The following is a 23,813-nucleotide window of genomic DNA, read 5'->3' on the forward strand; positions in this document are numbered from 1 at the left end:
TCTCTGATGCTTGTGCAGACTGGACTTCTCTGAAAAACATTTCCCGCACTCAGAACAGGAATACGGCTTCTCTCCTGTGTGAAATTTCTGGTGTCTGTAAAGATAGGACTTCAATGAAAAACATTTCCCGCACTCAGAACAAGAATACGGCTTCTCCCCCATGTGAGATGTCTGATGCCTCGAAAGATGGGACTTCAGTGAAAAACATTTCCCGCACTCAGGACAGGAAAATGGCTTCTCCCCCGTGTGAGACATCTGATGTTTGTGCAGACTGGACTTCTGTGAAAAACATTTCCCACACTCAGGACAAGAATACGGCTTCTCCCCTGTGTGAGATCTCTGATGTTTGTGCAGACTGGACTTTTGTGAAAAACATTTCCCACACTCAGGACAAGAATACGGCTTCTCCCCTGTGTGACATGTCTGATGCCTGGAAAGATGAGACTTCACTGAAAAACATTTCCCGCACTCAGGACAGGAAAATGGCTTCTCCCCCTTGAGAGATTTCTGATGTTTGTGCAGACTGGACTTCTCTGGAAAACATTTTCCGCACTCAGAATAGGAATATGGCTTCTCCCCTGTGTGAGATCTCTGATGTCTGTAAAGACTGGACTTCACTGAAAAACATTTCCCGCACTCAGGACAGGAATATGGCTTCTCTCCTGTGTGAGATCTTATATGCATATTAAGACGGTATTCATGATGGAAACATTTCCCGCACTCCAGACAGGAGAACTTTTTCCCTGTTGTAACGCTGACCTGGACCCGCGCAGTCTGAGGTTCCTCAGGATACGAGGAATCCGATGGTCCATCTACACTGGGTGGTGCCGGATGGACATTGGAGGGAGCCGGGTTTTCTCCTGGACTATACTGTGTGATGTCCTCATCTTCTACTTTCCAGTCTGGAGACAAAGTGAGACAATCCTCGGAGGTTTTCCTCATCTCCCGGCCATGGACTAAAATACAATGACAAAGAGGATTACTAGACAGGAGCTGATTGGTTCAAATCCCCCCAAATGTCAGGACGGTACAAATACCCCAAATGTCAGGACGGTACAGATATCCCCCAAATGTCAGGACGGGACAGATATCCCCCAAATGTCAGGACAGTACAGATATCCCCCAAATGTCAGGACAGTACAAATACCCCCAAATGTCAGAACAGGACAGATCCCTCCAAATGTCAGGATGGTACAAATACCCCCAAATGTCAGGACGGTACAATTCCCCCTGTAAGGAAAAATGTCTTATAAACTGGCATCCATTGTGTTTAATGCCTCCATTGTAGATGTGGGAACAAGTTAGTTTGGTGTTTATATGTCACTTGTGACAACTGTTTGTTTCATGAATTCAGTTCCCATTCTGTAGATGGAACTGCCTTATATGGTGGTCTTCAGTCATTTGTGGTCGTTATATTTCTTGATAAGATTGCAATATATCATTGGTCATTACAATATATCGTTGGTCATTACAATATATCGTTGGTCATTACAATATATCGTTGGTCATTACAATATATCGTTGGTCATTACAATATTTCGTTGGTCATTACAATATTTCGTTGGTCATTACAATGTATCGTTGGTCATTAAAATATTTTATTGGTCATTACAATATATCGTTGGTCATTATAATGTATCGTTGGTCATTACAATATTTTGTTGGTCATTACAATATATCATCGTTCATTACAATACATCGTCGGTCATTACAATACATCGTCGGTCATTACAATATATTATTGGTCATTACAATATATTATTGGTCATTACAATATATTATTGGTCATTACAATATTTCATTGGTCATTACAATATATTATTGGTCATTACAATATTTCGTTGGTCATTACAATATTTCGTTGGTCATTACAATATTTCATTGGTCATTACAATATATTATTGGTCATTACAATACTTCGTTGGTCATTCTGCATTTGTAAAACCTGCTCGCACGCATTAAACGTTCAGAGATTTAGTTTGCACACTTTGGTGTCCGGAGTTTTATTCCTCCTGAGATCAGAGGGCAGAAATTACCGAAGACATTTAAAGGGCTACAGACATAGGTTGAATCCTTGCAATCTGGTGTCAGAAGTCGGGATTAAAGGCGAGGCTGGTCAGGTAAGCTGAGCTATTTTGTCTTAGTTTTGCCGGATCAAATCCCCTTTAAAGACCCCGGGACAGCAGCCAAAGTTTCCATGTGAGATTGTTGGATCTCACGGAGAGTCCTTGAGGTGGGTCCTCAAAGGAAATTCAGAGGTTTTGGAAGCCTCTGGGGAAAAATTGCCTCGGCAGATGTATTGTGAATTCACAGGAGTCCTCGGCTATTTCTGCCATTTTAGAAGTAGAAGTGCCTATTTGCTGTGTGTTATGGAACTGCTATGTAGTATTTGTGTTTCTTCAGAACAGGTTTATTACAAGGATTTGTACTTTTAGGTGTTAAACTCCTGAACTGTGGAGAAGGCTTTGCAGACATGACAACCTCTCCGCTTCAGGGAATAAGTACTGATATTGTAATCATTTATTGCTTTGTCTAACAGCTGTTTTGCTTCCACTATGGGAAAGATCCAAAGTAAGGGATCTCTGCCAAAAATTCCAAGGCTTCCGCATAAAGTGTTAAGTGATATTGCTGAGAAAAAGAAAGAGAATCCGGAATGGTCTAGGCTAACTTGTAAAGAATATGTGATCAGAGTATCACCATGGGACGATAACTATGTGGTTCCTTTCACAGACAGTATTGCAGAATGGCCCCTGGATATGAAAAGCAGTGGTCCCTTTCCTAGAGATGGGTCTAATGATAAGATTCATATGGACATGATAAGGGGACTGTGTTTAGGAGATAAGACATCTTTCAACTTGCCCGAGCTGGGACTATAAATACATGAAATCTGCGGGTGTTCACTGGCTCAGAATGACTGGTTACACTCCGGAGCCCAGGAATTTTAATCTCCACTCTTTAACCCCCAGCATCTGCCCCGCCAACTTCTACACAAGTATATCCAGCATTACCAAAGACAGAGGATGAGGATTTCCTCAAATCTTTGAGAACAGATAGACCACTACAGCCTCCCGTAGAACAAGCAGTGGAGATACAGAGTCCGGATAGTACAGTATGGGAGGAGGAGGGAGGGGCTGTAGGAGGAAGAGAGGAAGGAGACAGATCAGATGGCAGTCCCGAGGCAGAGAGGAAGGAGACAGATCAGATGGCGGTCCCGAGGAAGAGAGGAAGGAGACAGATCAGTTGGCGGTCCAGAGGAAGAGAGGAAGGAGACAGATCAGATGGCGGTCCCGAGGAAGAGAGGAAGGAGACAGATCAGATGGCGGTCCCGAGGAAGAGAGGAAGGAGACAGATCAGATGGCGGTCCCGAGGAAGAGAGGAAGGAGACAGATCAGATGACGGTCCCGAGGAAGAGAGGAAGGAGACAGATCAGATGGCAGTCCCGAGGAAGAGAGGAAGGAGACAGATCAGATGGCAGTCCCGAGGAAGAGAGGAAGAAGACAGATCAGATGACGGTCCCGAGGAAGAGAGGAAGGAGACAGATCAGATGGAAGTCCCGAGGAAGAGGAAGGAGACAGATCAGATGGCAGTCCTGAGGAAGGGAGGAAGGAGACAGATCAGATGGCAGTCCTGAGGAAGGGAGGAAGGAGACAGATCAGATGGCAGTCCGAGGAAGAGGAAGGAGACAGATCAGATGGCAGTCCTGAGGAAGAGAGGAAGGAGACAGATCAGATGACAGTCCTGAGGAAGAGGAAGGAGACAGATCAGATGGCAGTCCCGAGGAAGGAAACAGATCAGATGGCAGTCCCGAAGAAGGAGACAGATCAGATGGCAGTCCCGAGGAAGAGAGGAAGGAAACAGATCAGATGGCAGTCCCGAGGAAGGAAACAGATCAGATGGCAGTCCCGAGGAAGAGAGGAAGGAGACAGATCAGATGGCAGTCCCGAGGAAGAGAGGAAGGAAACAGATCAGATGGCAGTCCCGAGGAAGGAAACAGATCAGATGGCAGTCCCGAGGAAGGAGACAGATCAGATGGCAGTCCCGAGGAAGAGAGGAAGGAGACAGATCAGATGGCAGTCCCGAGGAAGAGAGGAAGGAAACAGATCAGATGGCAGTCCCGAGGAAGGAGACAGATCAGATGGCAGTCCCGAGGAAGAGAGGAAGGAGACAGATCAGATGGAAGACCCGAGGAAGAGAGGAAAGAGACAGATCAGATGGCAATCATTGGTGACAGGTGCACCTGGGTCCTAGTGCCTGCCTGCCTGTATGCCTTGTCGGGATCCTGCACATGCGCAGATTCATGTGCTGCGGCAATCTTCTCTTTCGCACATTCCCAAACGCAATTCTTTTAGCCGGAAATCCCTTACACTCTGGGACATAAAACCATCCTATACACCACACATCATGTACTACATGTCCTTAAGAACCTCACTACGCAGCACATGACAGCACAAAGGGCAAGCGGTTATCAAGTGATTTTGACATCAACTACAAATTTGGAAGTGAAATATGTAGGTTCAAACTCAGGTCCTCTAGCTATGCTAAATTGTTTGCTATGGATAAACGGTGAAACTGACAACCCACCCGAGGAACATGATTGTGTTCAGGTCATACATGAAGATACCTCTCCCAGAATAGACATACAACACCCATTCCGGAAGCTCTGGACATATTTGTAGATGGTTCTTGTCCCAGACCTTCTGATGATACCTTTATACCAGGGTATGCAGTGGTCCCGTTACCTGACATTGTTCAGGAGGCATTACCCCTCACTCACAAATCAGCCCAAGCTGCAGAATTGATTGCACTAACAAGGACTTGTGAACTTTGTGAGAATCAAGATGTAACTGTTTACACAGATTCTAGGTATGCTTTTGGAGTTGTCCATGATTTTGGTAAAATATGGCAGAGAAGGGAATTCTCCACTGCAGATGGAAAAGGAGTATCACATGGGGACCTAATAAACAATGTTTTGGAAGCCATTCATAATCCTAGGTCCATTTCAGGAATTAGATGTAAGGCACACACATCTTCCTCTGATTTTGTAGCCAAAGGCAAGGCATTTGCTGATTGCACTGCTAAAAATGCCGCCCGACAGCAACACCTCTTGTAAACTCACAAATGTCTATTGGCCATTTTAGATCCACCTATGTTACCGGAACATTCTCTTCTCAAGGAGCTGCAATATACAGAAATGAAGAGGATGTAGCATACTGGCAACAGAAGGAGTTGACATGAGATGTAATTGTCTAATGTCAAAAGGAGGTATCCTAGGACTCCCACGTCACAGCGCTCCTCTCATTATGGCGCAGTTCCATGGCATAGGACATCGGGGTTGGCAGGTAGTGAAAGATGAAATAAAGAAAAGATTTTGTGTTCCAAATCTTACTAAGCAGACACAAGAATAAATAGGGCGTGTGTTACATGCATCAGAAACAATGGTGGAAACCCCAATCAGGTTAGACATGATCAGCTATTGCCACCTAGTGGACTATTTGAGGAACTTCAAATTGATTTCACACACATGCCTAATAGTGGATGAGGCAAGTTTCTGCTGGTGATAGTGGATCGCTTTAGTCGCTGGCCTGAAGCATTTGTAACAAAGAGGATGCAAGGAGCGTTGCTAAAATCCTTTACAAAGAAATCATCCCTCGATGGGGATGTCTGGTCAGTATAGACTCAAACAAAGGACCAGCATTTACATCAAAGGTTACACAACAGGTAGCCAAACTGATGAGCATTGACTGGAAGTTCCACATATTCTACCACACAGAGTTCTGGTCAGGTAGGACGGGCAAATAGGACCCTGAAGGAAAAACTAAGGAAGGCAACAGGGGGGGACATTGAAGTGATGGGAAGCGTTCTTGCCAGCTGTTCTGGCTGAGATGAGGATGACACCACATAAAGGCACCAAGCTTTCCCCCTTTGAAATTCTTATGGGCAGGCCATTCCCCACCCCCTGGACAAGAGGTCCTTTGGTAGTTATGTCAGGTGATTTAGAATTAATCCCGGAAAGATATGTCCAGGAATTGATTAGGGTGCTGAATGGTGTACAGGTAAAACTTGAAAAATGAGAATATGGTGCATTCATTCATTCATTCATTTATTTCAGTGCAGCAACTTAAAAGGTGAAACTAATATATGAGATAGACTCATTCCATGCAAAGCAAGATAGTTCAAGCCGTGATTTGTCATCATTGTGATGATTATGGCTTACAGCTCATGAAAACCCCAAATCCACAATCTCAGAAAATGAGAATATTCCATGCAATCAATAAAACACGGATTGTACATAGAACAATATCGGACCTCTGAAAAGTAGAAGCTGCATATGTACTCAGTACTTGGTTTGGGCCCCTTTTGCAGCAATTTCTGCCTCAATGCGGTGTGGCATGGAAGCTATCAGCCTGTGGCACTGCTGAGGTGTTATGGAAGACCAGGATGCTTCAATAGCAGCCTTCAGCTCTTCTGCATTGTTCGGTCTCATGTCTCTCATCTTTCTCTTGGCAATGCCCCATAGATTCTCTATGGGGTTCAGGTCAGGCGAGTTTGCTGGCCAATCAAGCACAGTAATCCCACGGTCATTGAACCAGGTTTTGGTGCTTTTGGCAGTGTGGGCGGTGCCAAGTTCTGCTGGAAAATGAAGTCAGCCTCCCCATAAAGCTCGTCTGCGGAAGGAAGCTTGAAGTGCTCCAAAATCTCCTGGTAGACGGCTGTGTTGACCCTGGACTTAATGAAGCACAGTGGACCAACACCAGCAGATGACATGGCTCCCCAAATCAACACAGACTGTGGAAACTTCACACTGGACTTCAAGCATCTTGCAGTGTGTGCCCCTCCATTCTTCCTCCATACTCGGGGTCCTTGGGCCTCTCCATTCTTCCTCCATTCTTGGGGTCCTTGGGCCTCTCCATTCTTCCTCCATACTCGGGGTCCTTGGGCCTCTCCATTCTTCCTCCATACTCGGGGTCCTTGGGCCTCTCCATTCTTCCTCCATACTCGGGGTCCTTGGGCCTCTCCATTCTTCCTCCATTCTTGGGGTCCTTGGGCCTCTCCATTCTTCCTCCATACTCGGGATCCTTGTGCCTCTCCATTCTTCCTCCATACTCGGGGTCCTTGGGCCTCTCCATTCTTCCTCCATACTCGGGGTCCTTGGTTTCCAAATGAGATGTTGTTCTCATCAGAAAAGAGGACTTTGGACCACTGAGCAACAGCCAGGTCTGTTTTTCTTTAGCCCAGGTAAGACGCTTCTGACGTTGTTTGTTGTTCAGGAGCGGCTTGACAAGAGGAATACGACATTTGAAGCCCATGTCCAGGATCTGTCTGTGTGGTGGCTCTTGATGCACTGACTCCAGCCTCAGTCCACTCCTTGTGAAAGTCCCCAACACTTTTGAATGGCCTTTTCCTGACAATCCTCTCCAGGCTGCAGTCATCCCTGCTGCTTGTGCACCTTTTTCTTCCACACTTTTCCTTTCCACATAACTTTCTATTAATGTGCTTTGATACAGCACTTTGGGAACATCCAACTTCTTCTGCAATTCCCTTTTGAGGCTTTCCCTCCTTATGGAGGGTGTCAGTGATGGTGTCAGGTCAGCAGTCTTTCCCATGATTGTGATTCCTACTGAACCAGACTGAGAGACCATTTAAAGGCTCAGGAACCCTTTGCAGGTGTTATGGCTGAATGAGCTGATTAGAGTGGGACACTTTGATCTGAGAATATTCCACCTTTTCACAATATTCTCATTTTCTGAGATTGTGGATTTGGGGTTTTCATGAGCTGTAAGCCATAATCATCACAATGATGACAAATCACGGCTTGAACTATCTTGCTTTGCATGTAATGAGTCTATCTCATATATTAGTTTCACCTTTTAAGTTGCTGCACTGAAATAAATGAACTTTTGCACAATATTCTAATTTTTAGAGTTTCAAATGTATATGGTGATGTCTCTCTCTCATTCCCTCTTCCCACAGATGATCCAACCCACCCGTACAAGCCAGGAGATGGGTATTGGTTAAGGATCTTCACAAACACAAGACCACAGATCCGCCATACGAAGAAACTACCATACCATGTGATGAGAACCACAGTTCTGACTGCTGATTCCAACGTCTGGATACATGCTTCTAGAGTAAAGAGGATCCCGGAACCTCCAAGGAACCTCCAAGGAACCAGGAGCAACAGATGGAACAGGTAAAGGAGACAGACCTACCAGTGTTCTTCAATCTCCAGAATGCTGCTTCATCCAGAGACAGCCTGGAAGAACTATCTTTTGGTTGTCTCTTAGTGATAAGTGTTTCAGTGGCTTACTGGGCTAGTCACTGCTACGATCATCCAGAAGAATGGCCACCAATCTGTGGCCACAACAATAAGACCGTAAATGACAGCGGACTAATAAAAAAGCAGCAGAAAAGATCATTGACCGAGAATATGTCACTATTGAAATGTAAGTATAGGTATGCCAAGCTCTCGGGATTTGAGAGTTGTTGGGTTTGCAGTATACTCCACCCCGAAACTATGAACATTCCTTTGTATGCGGCACCAAAAAATGTGACATGAATGTTTATTGGTAATCTGAGTATTATCCTCACAAATGTTACTACAAGGCTGAAATCTGAAGTGTTGGGAGTTATGATGGAACCTGAATGGTGTTTTCATTGAGGCAGCAAATCAAATGAAGGAGAAGAATGTTGTAGTCAGTCTAAACTTAATGTCACTGGGAAGGTACCTGAGGACGGGGACTTTGTACAAGTAAACACTACTAAGAATGGATGGAAAATACATAGAAAACATTCCTAACAATGCATCCCACAGGAAATACTATGGAGTAGGGCGAGTTTTCATTAAGCCAGATTTAGTTGGTTACCCTAACCCAAATGTAAGTCAAGTATGGAAAGATTAATCAGTAGATTTTACTGAAGGAGTCCAGGTATGTTGTGGGAAAACTTGTAATCCATGGACCCCCCAAGGACAGGAAGGATGGTGTTACTTAGCCACCTTGGTACCAGTAATGGATGTCATGGGAGGGACACACAGTGATGCTTTACTGGCTAGTAGTCATCCCTGATATCCTATGAAATGTAGGCATGAGAGGGACTTGTATAAAACAGAAGACCAAGCCTGGCCATGGTTCCTGCATGGACTGGGTGGGGATAGAATTGGGGAGAAGGTTAAATAATTATTCACTTATTATGGATCAGATTATAAATGAAACACAACTAGAAGTAAGTCTTGTGAATGTTGAACTACAGGCATGAAGAAAACAGGTACTCATGAATGAAATGGGAATAGAACAAATGGGAGCAGCATTGACCGGGCTGTGTGAGTCTACTACTGACTATGAGTGTTGTACATGGATACATAACACGTCTGCTGGGACCCCAGACTACTATGAAGTCATTGAGAATCACAGAGACCAGGTAAATGCTTTACAAGCCCCAGCTCCATCCATAGCTGAAGATGACTGGGCTGTGTGAGTCTACTACTGACTATGAGTGTTGTACATGGATACATAACACGTCTGCTGGGATCCCAGACTACTATGAAGTCATTGAGAATCATAGAGACCAGGTAAATGCTTTACAAGCCCCAGCTCCATCCATAGCCAAAGATGGCCGGGCTGTGTGAGTCTATTACTGACTATGAGTGTTGTACATGGATACATAACACGTCTGCTGGGATCCCAGACTACTATGAAGTCATTGAGAATCACAGAGACCAGGTAAATGCTTTACAAACCCCAGCTCCATCCATAGCTGAAGATGACTGGGCTGTGTGAGTCTACTACTGACTATGAGTGTTGTACATGGATACATAACACGTCTGCTGGGATCCCAGACTACTATGAAGTCATTGAGAGTCATAGAGACCAGGTAAATGCTTTACAAGCTCCAACTCCATCCATAGCTGAAGATGACTGGGCTGTGTGAGTCTACTACTGACTATGAGTGTTGTACATGGATACATAACACGTCTGCTGGGATCCCAGACTACTATGAAGTCATTGAGAATCATAGAGACCAGGTAAATGCTTTACAAGCTCCAGCTCCATCCATAGCTGAAGATGGCTGGAACCCTTTTAAAGGGTTGGGAAGATTTGGAGATTTTTTTGGATGGTTTAAGAAAGTAGGCATGCTGATTTTATTATGTTTTTTTCTAATAGTTATGTTTTATGTTGCTGCTAAATTTTGCATGTGCATTTTTAACAAGTTTTTTGCCAATCAGGATGCATATTAGAAACAACAACTGTGAAATTTGATGTGTTACTACGTGACAAAAGGGAGGAACTGTAAGGAAATATGTCTTATAAACTGGCATCCATTGTGTTTAATGCCTCCATTGTAGATGTGTGAGCAAGTTAGTTTCGTGTTTATATGTCACTTGTAACAACTCTTTGCTTCATGAATTCAGTTTCTATTCTGTAGAAATGGAACTGCCCTATGTGGTGGTCTTCAATCATTTGTGGTTGTTATCTCTCTCGATAAGAGTGCAATATATCATTGGTCATTACAATATATCATTGGTCATTACAATATATCATTCGTAATTCTGAATTTGTAAAACCTGCTCGCACGTATTAAACTTTCAGAGATTCAGCTTGCACACTTCGGTGTCCGGAGCTTTATTCCTCCTGAGCTCAGAGGCTAGAAATTACCGAAGACATTTAAAGGCTACAGACATAGGATGAATCCTTGCAATGTCTATGGTGAAAATCAACATTTTGCTGCCAGCTGAACCCCAGAACCTCCATAAATCCAGTCTAGAGACATAAATTGTGTCTGCAGCACAGAGAAGGAAGATTATCCGAGAGAAATCCAGGAATACAGGACGGGGAACACAGCTCAGGAAAGTGACCAGGGGATTACAGGCTGATATCACCCAGTCCCCGCCCTACTCTGGACCAATCAGTGAGCAGTATGGGTGGAGGAATGGATTTAGTGTTCATGACCCACCTGTGCTGATCTCTGTAGGAGTGTCCTCCTCTATAAATGTCCCCGTTATTCCATCCTCCTCCATAGACTGCTGATCATCCCTCACATACGCCTCTTCTTCTTCTGATTTCACCTCAACTTTTATATACATCAGATCTTCACCCTAAACCAAGAGAATGACAGAAGAGGTCACCTGTAAAATATGAGTTTCATTATTGTGAAATCACATACAAATTCCACACATTGTCTCCACAAGTCCATGCTCTGGATGCTCCATCCCACCAACCTTGTAATAGTGAGGGATGGTGTGATCTTCCTGTGTGGAATCCCGGGAATACAGAGGACGGGGACATCTCTCTGGTGGGTTACTGGTATTAGGTGGCTCCATCATATCCTTGTGTCCTTCTGAAAACTCCTCCATCACTCCATACTCCTCATCCTCCTCTTTATACTCTTCTTTAACAACAATAATATAATCATCGAGGTTTCCACTCTGAAAGATATAATAAAACATTCATTGTAACAAACATGCTGTGTATAAATCACAACTACCAATAATTGTCATCATCTACCTGATGATGGTGAGGGATGGTGTGACCTTCCTGTGTGGAATCCCGGGAATACAGAGGACGGGGACATCTCTCTGGTGGGTTCCCATGACTGGATCCATCTGTAGGAAACACACACACTGACTGAATCCATTGTTTCTATGTGTTTATCAGATGATGGGGGATCTAGGTGGATCCTCCGTACTGCTCTCTCCTTTACAATAAAGTCTCCTCTTACCCGGTGATGTGAGGGGCGGCTGATTGTCCATCATGACGTCCTTGTAGAGATCCTTGTGTCCTTCTAAATACTCCCACTCCTCCATGGAGAAATAGACAGTGACACCCTGACACCTTATAGGAACCTGACACACACAATGATACAGTCACCATCCAGACACATCCCTTGTCTGTTACTGGAGAATGTCCCAGAATTCCCGGCACCGCTCACCTCTCCTGTCAGCAGCTCAGTGATCTCTCTGGTGACTTCTAGAATCTTCTTCTTCTTTCTCTCTTCTATCAGGGAGGGAGGTGGAGGCAATGTGATGTCATATGATCTCCAGACTTCACAGGAGGAAAACTCTACATCTGAACACAAATAGTCACATCAAATGATATTCCCAGAATCCTCCTCACCTCTCCATTCAGGTCTCCATTTTATTAAAGCCCCACTTCAGGCTGAGGTATAATTCCCCCCACAGGACCCCCACACTACGCAGGGTATAGGCTTGTTGCACCATTCTGACCAACAGTCCCACTTTACATGTGAGGATACCAAGGGGCCCCCACATCCTAAGAGCATCAGAAAATGCAGATGGAGGGACATTGGGAGGAGGAGCTGTGAGGTCAGTGTGATGTCATAGGATTCTCTGACTCTGGATGGAGGGACATTAGGAGGAGGAGCTGTGAGGTCAGTGTGATGTCATAGGATTCTCTGACTTTGGATGGAGGGACATTGGGAGAAGGAGCTGTGAGGTCAGCGTGATGTCATAGGATTGTCTGTCTCTGAATGGAGGGACATTGGGAGGAGGAGCTGTGAGGTCAGTGTGATGTCATAGAATTCTCTGACTCTGGATGGAGGGACATTTGGATGAGGATATTTGAGGGGTCCTCTATATGAGGCTCCTGTATAAACCAGATCCTTGTTCCTGGGTGCGTCCTACCTCTCCTAAACTGAAGAGTGACCTTTGACCTTTACCATCCAGAAATCTGTCCGGAATCTGTGGAAGTAAGCTGTCATGTGATCAGGTGACGTGCAGAGGAACGGAGTGTAAATAGCAGACAATTGTCTCCAGAGCCCCTAATGGTGGGGATGGATTTGGCGGCGTGCTGGTGCCAAGTTTCCTCCCCCCAGGGTCACTGCAGGTGTGGAGAAAAGCTGTGTAAGAGGATATGGAGGAGAGATGAGGAGGAGATCCAGGAATCAGGAGAAAGGTCAGGGCAAGCAACAGACGAGCGCATCCAAGAGACCAAGCCGGGGTCACTACACAGAAAATCAATCCAAGGAAACAACAGGCAGGACGAGGAATAGCAAGAAGGAGCTGAGAGACAAATGAGAATATTGCTCAGCCAATGGGAGATGATCTCAGCATGACTTCCATCATGAAGGAGATGAGGGGGAGGGGAGGAAGTCACTGAAGGTGACCATAGATCCATGGAAATTCAGCTGGTTCAGCAGGGATCGCTCACATTTCCATCCATGTGTGGCCACTGCCGGATAAAAGCCACTCCCCCAGCGGCTGCAGCCAATAGCTTCAGTGCTGATCTGTGTATTCTGAGAGCGGAGGAGTCCCCCCATTGTCAGAATACAAGAGTGCAGCGGGGAGGATTCCCCCATTCACCTCCAATGTGTGGATGGGGGAATCACTTCAGTTTTTATGGTCATCCCGCTGGCTGAACGATAAAACTGAACCATGTAGGCCAGCTTTGGGAGCAAATATATTATCATCAACTCCTCCCCCTGAAGGGGTTCATCTACATATTACCTCCTCTGCTGCCAGATCCAGGAATGACGACTCTCTACTTCCTCATTCATAGAACTTCCTGTCTGTACCTGACATCACTTCCTGTCTGTCCCTGACATCACTTCCTGTCTGTAGTTCATACAGACTTCCTGTCTGGGTAGAAGTGAGATCCCCACCTTGTGGAGCTCAGAGGAACTGCAGCCCCGAGAAGCGTCTGGTAGTGTGACCCCGGCCTTGTGCTGGGTGTGTATGGACTGTAGATCCTTATAGAGGGGTCACCTCTACTCCCACCAAGGGGGACAGAAATATATGACTGCTCGGGGGACACATTTTGGCCCCTCTGATTTTGCAGTAAATGTGATTGCATTAGTCCCGTTGATTTTCGTATTTCCATGTAATAAAAGGTGTCACACGATGTCGGGTTCCCCTTTTTCTCCTCCCTGAGTGTGTATTTAGAGGCGGAGCTCCTGCTGGAATGGCGGTTGGAGGCGGAGTCTAGGAGGGAGACTGACAGAACCCGCAGCAGACTTGCAGGAGTGAGCGAGGAGGATCCGGTTCCTTTACCATCGGAGATGAGGAGAGTGTGAAGGATGTTTCTGACTCTGGGAGCTGAAAAGCTGGGAGTCCTATTGGTGTGGTGAGGGGGAAGCACTACTAGGGGGCGCCCTCACCATCCCGTGTACAAGAGGTGGAAGAAGGCGGGGCTACACTACAGCTGACACAGTTTGGAGGGCGGAGCACTTTCACACCTTATCAACTTTTCACTGATTGGTGGATTTTTGGAGTACAATAAGTTGATTGAAGTAGATGCAAAGTGGAAGCGGTGGACTTGCAGAGAACACTATACTGAGCACACAATATTGTCTGTCTCCATGGATTTGCACAGGATTTGAGATGATTTCCTATAGCAGCAAATCTGATGAGATGAATGAATGTAGCGCCCCCTCCTGGTCAGGTCTAGGATGTGTAGTCAGGTAAAGCATAGCTGTGTTTCTCTGCTCACCAGAGAGGCTGTCAGGTAAATTCAGTCGGTATTCTGATTTACAGAGAGCTGTGATTGATTAGTCAGGTCTGCTCATGCTGCTCTGGTTCTGTTGGAGTTTGTCTGAGTTCTTCCCGCCTTCAGGAAGCTATGAGAGTCTTCCAGAACATGGGAATTGGCTAGACAAATGACCGGCATGAATATGGATACAGTCCTGGCCAATTGCAGGGGAGGGTGGCCCCATTGCATGCTGGGAGTGGTATTTATATTCTGAGAGCACATGGGTTCAGTGTCTTTCCTCGGAGAGGATTGCACCAGCCAGGCTGGAGGCAGGCTGCCTCGCCTGGCACTTGCTGTTATGTGTCCTCGGGTGGGTGACCTGAGGGCCTGAAGTTAGAGAGAGTGACCCTGATTCTACAGTAAGCTGACTGAGGGGAGCTGTCTGCCAAAGCTCTGTCTGGTGTCACTGGAGAGAGTGGCTTGGAAGATTGGAAGGAGGCAACCATTCTGTCCTTGGACCTGTGAGTGCAAACTCTGAGAGATCTGGGGGGCTCTGTGTGCTTGTTACCCCTCTGGTGCTTGATAGTCAGCCTGGGTCTGAGAAAGGGAGCCCTGCCTAGTGTTCTGCAGAGCTTGTCCAAGTATTGCTACTGCTAATGGGACTTCGCTCTCCTACAACTACTTGCTGCTATTTGTTACTGAGAAGTCTGCTATCTACTGTTAGCCGAGACTTCACAAGTGTTCTACTAAGAGATCAGCTAGATGTCCTCAGTGTGAAGAGTTCTGATTCTGGAGGATCCGACTACATTCCCCATCCGTATCCCCAGTTCTACAATAAACTCCAAACACAAAACATCCCCTAGACTGGTCATTGGAGACAACGAGCAGAAGTGTGTGTGTTTGCCTTGCTGTGGGGCAAAGCAAAGGGGAACCAGGGGCAACATTCAGCTCCTTCTGAGGTAGTGCTACATGAAGTTGGTGTAAAGTGGAAGCAGTAGATCTGCAGGGAACTGCATCTTGAGCACAGAGCACTTTGTTGTATATGGATTTGCACATGGTTCAGTATTCTCAATTTACTGGCAAACAACACAAGATCAATGAAGTAGGTGTAAAGTGGAAGCAGTAGATCCGCAGAAAATAATATTTTGAGTAGGGATGGGCTAACGGTTGGAGACAAACATAAGTTCGACTCGAACATTAGCCGTTTGAGTGTTCACCATTATGCAGGAAGTTTGCCCGTGTGCCCAAACAATGTAAAACATGCCTTGTGATTGGTCAAAACATTGCACCTGACCACAGGTCAGGTGCAACGCTTTGGCCAATAACAGCTGAGTTCTCAGGAAGAGCCATGATTGGCCAAAGTGCTGGCCGTATTATTGAACCACAACATGCAGAAGAGGTGGTGTAGTGGATAAGTCAGTCATCCTCATCCTCTGTCATCCAGGCTCATACTATTTTGCCTTCCACCACAGCTGCCAAAGTGTCCTGTTCCTCCGGCTCCTTGTCCACCACAGCTGCTCCTTCCGTAGCCCCACCATCATGCATGGAGGAGTCACCAGAATGATTGGATCATAGTGTCAGTCCCATGCTGCTGGAGGATGTGCAGCAATCTGAATGCTGTGATGTTGGTTCCCAGGATGAGGAAAGGAGTGACGTGAGCCTAGAGAGAGGGGGCGCCAGTGAGGGAAAATAAATTGTCAGTCCTGTTCCCCCAGCCGAAGCACACTGCCAAGTTGGCTCCATTGATGAGGAGGAAGGGGATGATGAGGTCACTGACCATACTTGGGTGCCTGAGAGAACAGAGGAGGACAGTGAGGAAGAGGCAGAACTCCAACAAGGCAGGATGTCCTCCAGGGACAGGCATAAGGGCAGCCAACCAATGGCATCACACGACAGAGCTCCACAGGTGGGGGGCGCTGCTGACTCCAGGCAGACTTCCACAAGTTCTCTGGTGTGGGCTTTCTTCAACACATGTGCAGCATTGCTGTTTGCAGTCTTTGACTGAAGCAGACCAAGCGTGGCCAAAACACCAGCCACTTGGGCACCACATGCTTGACAAGACGTATGATGAGCTGCCATGCAGCCCGCTGGTAACAGCACCTGAAAGACCCAGAAAAAGTGCAGACTTCTCCTTGCTCCTCATTTGGGATCTCTACTGTCAGGTCTTCTCAACAGCCTCCACTGAGAGGAGTGATGGTACAGCAGTGGGTGGCCCATCTGACAGCAGGACACCACCTGTTGATTTCAGCAGGAACATTTCACTACCCCATTTGCTGAACCGTGAAAAAAAGACTGTCCCACCCATCCACATTCTATCCTGGCCAAATTGCTGCCTTACAACTGGTGCCTTTCCATCTGGTGGACTCTTCCCCTTTCCGGGAATTTGCAGAATGTGCTGTATCACAGTGACAGGTTCCGAAAAGACAATTTGTTTCATGCAAGGCCATTCCAGCTCTGTACCATCATGTGGAAGGTCATGTTTTGGCCTTGTTGGACAAGGCGGTCAGCAGCAAGGTCCACATTACTGACACGTGGTCCAGCAGTCACAGTCAGGGATGTTACATATCCGTCACGGCACACTGGGTGACTCTGCTAGCAGCTGGGAAGGATGCAGGACAGGGTTCAGTTCTGGAGCTTGTTCCACCACCATGCCTCCAAAAACCTGGTGGTGATTCTGCCACATCTGTCTGCTCCACCCCCTCCCCTTCCTCTTCCTCTATGGCCTCTTCTGCTGAATTGTCCTCTGAAGCAGCAGTGCTCCATAACAGGGGCGGACGACAACTCATGGGGCCCCCAGGCAATAGGGGATCATGGGGCTCCTGTGTCCTTGCCCAAACTCAAAAAAGCCTATTAAAAAGGTACCAGGGGCATCTCATGGGGCCCCCTACTGACCCTGGGCCCTCGGGCAGTGCCCAAGTTTCCAAATGGTCAGTCTGTCCCTGCTCCGTAAGCATTCAAGGGGCTATGCGAGCAGTCAGGCTAAAAGATGCCATGTGGTGCTTCAGCTGGTCTGTCTAAGGGACAGGAGCCACATCAGGTCAGAGATTCTGTCAGCTCTGAAGGGGCTCTCCGCCCTCCAACAGGTACACTTGACACATGTTCCATGCTTGGCACACATCTTGAATTTGGTGGTGCAGTGCTTCTTGAACAGGTACCCAGGCTTTCAAGATCTTCTGAGGCAGGCCAGAAAAGTCTGGCCATTTCTGGTGGTCATACACGGCCTGTGTTCAGTTGGCTGAAATTCAACCTGCCCACCAACGACTCATTTGTGACATGTCCACTCGGTGGAACTCCACTTTGGTGATGCTGCAGTGGCTGCACACACAGCAGAGGACCATCAATGAGTACCTGTGTGAAAATGGCACAAGGACAGGCTCAGGGGAGCTTGGCTTCTTCTCACCTCACCAGTGGCTGCTGACAATGGATGCATGCACTGTCCTGTCACCATCTGAGGAGGCCACAAGGATGGTGAGCTGTGACACTGCATGCATCAGTGACACTGTCCCTGTAGTCATCCTGCTGGAGCACACGCTGCATGGAATCATGGACAGGGCACTGGAGGCAGAACAGCGGGAGGAAGAGGAGGATTTCCTGTCCTCTCAAGGCTCTCTTTATGCAGAAACCATTCCTGTGGGGCCGCAGAACACACAGAAGGAGGAGGAAGTGGAGGAGGAGGAGGACTGCAGCAACATGGAAGTAGGGGATCACATAGAGCAGTATTCAAGGGACACTTTTCAGTCCTCAGAAACCCAGCCAGGAGTAGTACATGGCTGGGAGGAGGTAGTTCCTGACAATGTCATCCTCAGTGACCCAGAGGACTCAGAATCTCCTGCCTCCTCAAACTTACACTGCATGGGCTCCCTGATTCTGCAAAGTCTGTGTAAGGACCTGAGGATTTATGTTATCAAGAAGAGGGATCAATACTGGTTGGCAACCCTTCTTGATCCACGTTACAAGGGTAAAGGTGCAGAGCTCATCCAGTCTTCCCAGAGGGAGCAGAGGATGAAACATCCTGAGGATGCCCTGAAATTGTGCAACACCTTTCCAGACACTGGGAGGTCACCATATCCTGGACAACGTGTTTCTGAGGCTTCATTCTGTCAAAGGAAGAGCGGTGGAGAAGGCGGCCAGCTGACCGATTAAACAGTTCTTTAGTCCTCAGCACCCAGGACTGTTAGGTTTAAGCACCCATCGGCAGGGTCTGCATCATATGGTGCAGGATTATCTAGGGGCAAGAACAGACTTGGAGACCTTTCCAACTGATCATCCACTGGGTTACTGGGTCTTGAGGATGGATCACTGGCCAGAACTTGCTCAATATGCCATCGAGGTACTGGCCTGTCCTGCATCCAGCGTGCTTTCCGAATGGACATTCAGTGCTGCTGGAGGTTTTATGCATTTACCTGAATGACATCGATTCATTCAGGGTTTTTTTGTGCTTAGCTGTGATTTGGCTACAGCTAATCACATGACACAGCTGGGCTGTGATTGGTGCAGCTTGTGCATGTGATCGCTGTGACCATTCACAGCTAGACACACTTGTATACAATGAATGGCATGAAAGGAAGCCATCCATTGTATAAAACTGTCATGTGACCTGCAGTGATTGGTCACAGCAGGTCACATGGCACTGGCAATAGGGCCAGTACACAAATCTGTCATCGGCCGTGTCTGAGGTACATGGCCGGTGACAGATCGCACCACAGCCCTGCGGGGTGCACGCTCCAGAAAGGACACCATATGGCACCACCTGGAGGGGCGAGCTGTTCGTCCAACCGCCATCTGGCTATAGACTGGGCAGCAACTGGTTAAACTGGAGGGGGTGATCTCAGTGGAAAGAGTGTCTTCAGTGGGGAGGGGTGACAACACTAGGGGAGAGGTGTGTCCTGAGAAGGAGAAGAGTGTCCCCAGCACAGGAAAGGAGGGGGAGGAGTGTCTTCAGTGGAGAGGGTGTCTGTAGTGGGGGAGGGTGTCCTCTGTGTGGGGGGGGGGTGTCTTTAGTGGGGGAGGGTGTCCTCTGTGGGGGGAAGAGGGTGTTCTTAGTGGAGGAGGGGGAAGGGTTTTTTGGGTAAATGACACCAGATCAAAGTCCTCCTGAGAAGTTCCTAAAGACAGCTGTCTTGTCTATGTAAAAAGATAACTTTATCTGAATATTAGAAGCACAGCTTATTCCAAGGGGGCTATGAGGTAAACTGACCCCAGCTTTGTTTGTGGACAGGGAGGAGTCCAGTGGTCTGTTTGTGGACAGGGAGGAGTCCACTGGTCAGTATGTGTTCAGGGAGGAGTCCAGTGGTCTGTTTGCGGACAGGGGGGGAGTCCAGTGGTCTGTTTGCGGACAGGGAGGAGTCCAGTGGTCTGTTTGCGGACAGGGAGGAGTCCAGTGGTCTGTTTGCGGACAGGGAGGAGTCCAGTGGTCTGCGGACAGGGAGGAGTCCAGTGGTCTGCGGACAGGGAGGAGTCCAGTGGTCTGTTTACGGACAGGGAGGAGTCCAGTGGTCTGTTTACGGACAGGGAGGAGTCCAGTGGTCTGTTTACGGACAGGGAGGAGTCCAGTGGTCTGTTTACGGACAGGGAGGAGTCCAGTGGTCTGTTTACGGACAGGGAGGAGTCCAGTGGTCTGGTTGCGGACAGGGAGGAGTCCAGTGGTCTGTTTGCGGACTGGGAGGAGTCCAATGGTCTGTTTGTGGACTGGGAGGAGTCCAATGGTCTGTATGCAGCTACGGAGGAGTCCAGTGGTCTGTTTGTGGACAGGGAGGAGTCTAATGGTCTGTTTACGGACAGGGAGGAGTCCAGTGGTCTGTTTGTGGACAGGGAGGAGTCCAGTGGTCTGTTTGCGGACAGGGAGGAGTCCAGTGGTCTGCGGACAGGGAGGAGTCCAGTGGTCTGCGGACAGGGAGGAGTCCAGTGGTCTGTTTACGGACAGGGAGGAGTCCAGTGGTCTGTTTACGGACAGGGAGGAGTCCAGTGGTCTGTTTACGGACAGGGAGGAGTCCAGTGGTCTGTTTACGGACAGGGAGGAGTCCAGTGGTCTGTTTACGGACAGGGAGGAGTCCAGTGGTCTGTTTGCGGACTGGGAGGAGTCCAATGGTCTGTTTGTGGACTGGGAGGAGTCCAATGGTCTGTATGCAGCTACGGAGGAGTCCAGTGGTCTGTTTGTGGACAGGGAGGAGTCTAATGGTCTGTTTACGGACAGGGAGGAGTCCAGTGGTCTGTTTGTGGACAGGGAGGAGTCCAGTGGTCTGTTTGTGGACAGGGAGGAGTCTAATGGTCTGTTTACGGACAGGGAGGAGTCTAATGGTCTGTTTACGGACAGGGAGGAGTCCAGTGGTCTGTTTGTGGACAGGGAGGAGTCCAGTGGTCTGTTTGCGGACAGGGAGGAGTCCAGTGGTCTGCGGACAGGGAGGAGTCCAGTGGTTTGTTTGTGGACAGGGAGGAGTCTAATGGTCTGTTTGTGGACAGGGAGGAGTCCAGTGGTCTGTTTACACAAGTCCTAAACAAGAGCTCCATTGTTCTCGGAGTTTAATTTCTCCAGAAGGAAGAACCTGTTCTGGCTGTACAGATCACACAGGTGGAGTCTACACTGCAGTCTGCATTGTCAGCCGAGCAGCTGAAGGAGTCCAACATCTAACCATCTACTAATCAGGCGTACTCTTGGAGCACCACCTACACAAGACTCACCTCGTCCATCTAGACTGCTCACTAGAGCTTCTTCTACAGCCTCTGACCCATCACTTCCCTCCTCTGCTGGAGGCACATTATTAGAATCTATAGAAGGACAACACCGGCCTCGTATTGTCCATCAGAATCAAGGAAACAGCAGAGATCCGGCCACAGGGGAGGTAGGAAACATCAATACTGCAACAAGGGATCTCCCACTCATCCAACCATCCCAACAGATGATTCATCATCAACAGAAATAGACGGAATTGTCACCTTCTCCTCAGCTGGACTGACATCGGGGAAGATGGACCTTCTGGGGAAAGGTTTGGGCTTCAGCCCTAAAGGTATCATGAAGAAGTTGTTGGCACAGGACTTGTATAGATGTCTCAGGAATATTAGATTGAAGGGACATTATTCTTGGAGAGGCGACATTGAGGGATCATCTGTAGTCACACCACTACTGAGACATAGAGAGGGAAATGGGCGCTAATAGGATGCAGGAGATCTGCTGAGACATAGAAATGGAAATGGGTGCTAATAGGATGCAGGAGATCTGCTGAGACATAGAGAGGGAAATGGGTGCTAATAGGATGCAGGAGATCTGCTGAGACATAGAAATGGAAATGGGAGCTAATAGGCTGCAGCAGATCTGCTGAGACATAGAGAGGGAAATGGGAGCTAATAGGCTGCAGGAGATCCGCTGAGACATAGAGAGGGAAATGGGCGCTAATAGGCTGCAGGAGATCTGCTGAGACATAGAGAGGGAAATGGGAGCTAATAGGCTGCAGGAGATCCGCTGAGACATAGAGAGGGAAATGGGCGCTAATAGGCTGCAGGAGATCCGCTGAGACATAGAGAGGGAAATGGGCGCTAATAGGCTGCAGGAGATCCGCTGAGACGTAGAGAGGGAAATGGGAGCTAATAGGCTGCAGGAGATCCGCTGAGACGTAGAAAGGGAAATGGGAGCTAATAGGCTGCAGGAGATCCGCTGAGACGTAGAAAGGGAAATGGGTGCTAATAGGCTGCAGGAGATCTGCTGAGACGTAGAGAGGGAAATGGGTGCTAATAGTCTGCAGGAGATCCGGTGAGACGTAGAGAAGGAAATGGGAGCTAATAGGCTGCAGGAGATCCGGTGAGACGTAGAGAAGGAAATGGGCGCTAATAGGCTGCAGGAGATTCGGTGAGACGTAGAGAAGGAAATGGGTGCTAATAGGCTGCAGGAGATCCGCTGAGATGTAGAAAGGGAAATGGGAGCTAATAGGCTGCAGGAGATCTGCTGAGACATAGAGAGGGAAATGGGCGCTAATAGGCTGCAGGAGATCTGCTGAGACGTAGAGAGGGAAATGGGTGCTAATAGTCTGCAGGAGATCTGCTGAGACAATGAAATGTGTATGAAATGGATGGATGTGCAGACACTCCCAGAAGATGATGTCATTATGAGTGGATTGATATATATTTTTGCATTGTCTCCCCCAGAAGGATCAGGTTTGGTGGGATCGCTCTCATTAGACAACTCAACCAATCAGTGACTGCTGCCCCTCTCTGCCAATCCCTTCACTGACTTCCACTAACCCAACATATAAAATTCAAAAATACTAACCACAACGTACAAAGCCATCCACAACACTGCCCCCAGCTACATCACCAATGTGATAAAATATGGGATCCATGGATTCCATACATCTCCATGCCCTACTACTTCCTGATTTGACTCTCCCCTCTCCCCTCCCCTTTTTTTTAGTTATTTTTGATCTTTCATGGAAACCACAGGAACGGTTATTTTAATGTTTCTCGGGGCTGCAGTTCCTGTGAACTCCACAAGGTGGTGATCTCACTTCTATCCAGAAAGGAAGTTATTATAGAACACAGACAGGAAGTGATGTCAGGCACAGACAGGAAGTGATGTCAGGCACAGACAGGAAGTGATGTCAGGCAAAGACAGGAAGTGATGTCAGGCACAGACAGGAAGTCATCTGGAATAAAGACAGGAAGTTGTATACCATACAAAGTGGACAGGAGACCTTGCTGGAAGTGGCAGCAGAGGAGGTAATAAGATGTTATGTTCTATTTACACCCGGTAACCCCCGTCATCTCTGTCCTCTTCCTCCATAGTCACGTCCGTCCTCTTCCTCCATGGCCACGTCCGTCCTCTTCCTCCATGGCCACGTCCGTCCTCTTCCTCCATGGCCACGTCCGTCCTCTTCCTCCATGGCCACGTCCGTCCTCTTCCTCCATGGCCACGTCCGTCCTCTTCCTCCATGGCCACGTCCGTCCTCTTCCTCCATGGCCACGTCCGTCCTCTTCCTCCATGGCCACGTCCGTCCTCTTCCTCCATGGTCACGTCCGTCCTCTTCCTCCACGGTCACGTCCGTCCTCTTTCTCCACGGTCACGTCCGTCCTCTTTCTCCACGGTCACGTCCGTCCTCTTCCTCCACGGTCACGTCCGTCCTCTTCCTCCACGGTCACGTCCGTCCTCTTCCTCCACAGTCACGTCCGTCCTCTTCCTCCACAGTCACGTCCGTCCTCTTCCTCCACAGTCACGTCCGTCCTCTTCCTCCACAGTCACGTCCGTCCTCTTCCTCCACAGTCACGTCCGTCTTCTTCCTCCACAGTCACGTCCGTCTTCTTCCTCCATAGTCACGTCCGTCCTCTTCCTCCATAGTCATGTCCGTCCTCTTCCTCCATAGTCATGTCCGTCCTCTTCCTCCATAGTCACTGTGACGTCTTTTATCT

General features: G+C 47.9%; 1 protein-coding gene across 1 annotated transcript in view; it reads left to right on the forward strand.

The window, feature by feature from the left end:
- LOC149445402 (uncharacterized) overlaps positions 1 to 23,813 on the forward strand; it is a 135,371-nt gene that overhangs the window by 67,641 nt on the left and 43,917 nt on the right. The window contains exon 5 of the mRNA XM_089653815.1: positions 8,129 to 8,191. Within this exon, the coding sequence (XP_089509941.1) occupies positions 8,129 to 8,191 (63 nt within the window). The remainder of the gene's footprint in view (positions 1 to 8,128; positions 8,192 to 23,813) is intronic.

Source organism: Staurois parvus, unplaced genomic scaffold (assembly GCF_062004578.1).
Source record: "Staurois parvus isolate SC_StPar_1 unplaced genomic scaffold, SC_StPar_1.0 ptg000721l, whole genome shotgun sequence".
In the NCBI taxonomy this organism is placed as follows: domain Eukaryota; kingdom Metazoa; phylum Chordata; class Amphibia; order Anura; family Ranidae; genus Staurois; species Staurois parvus.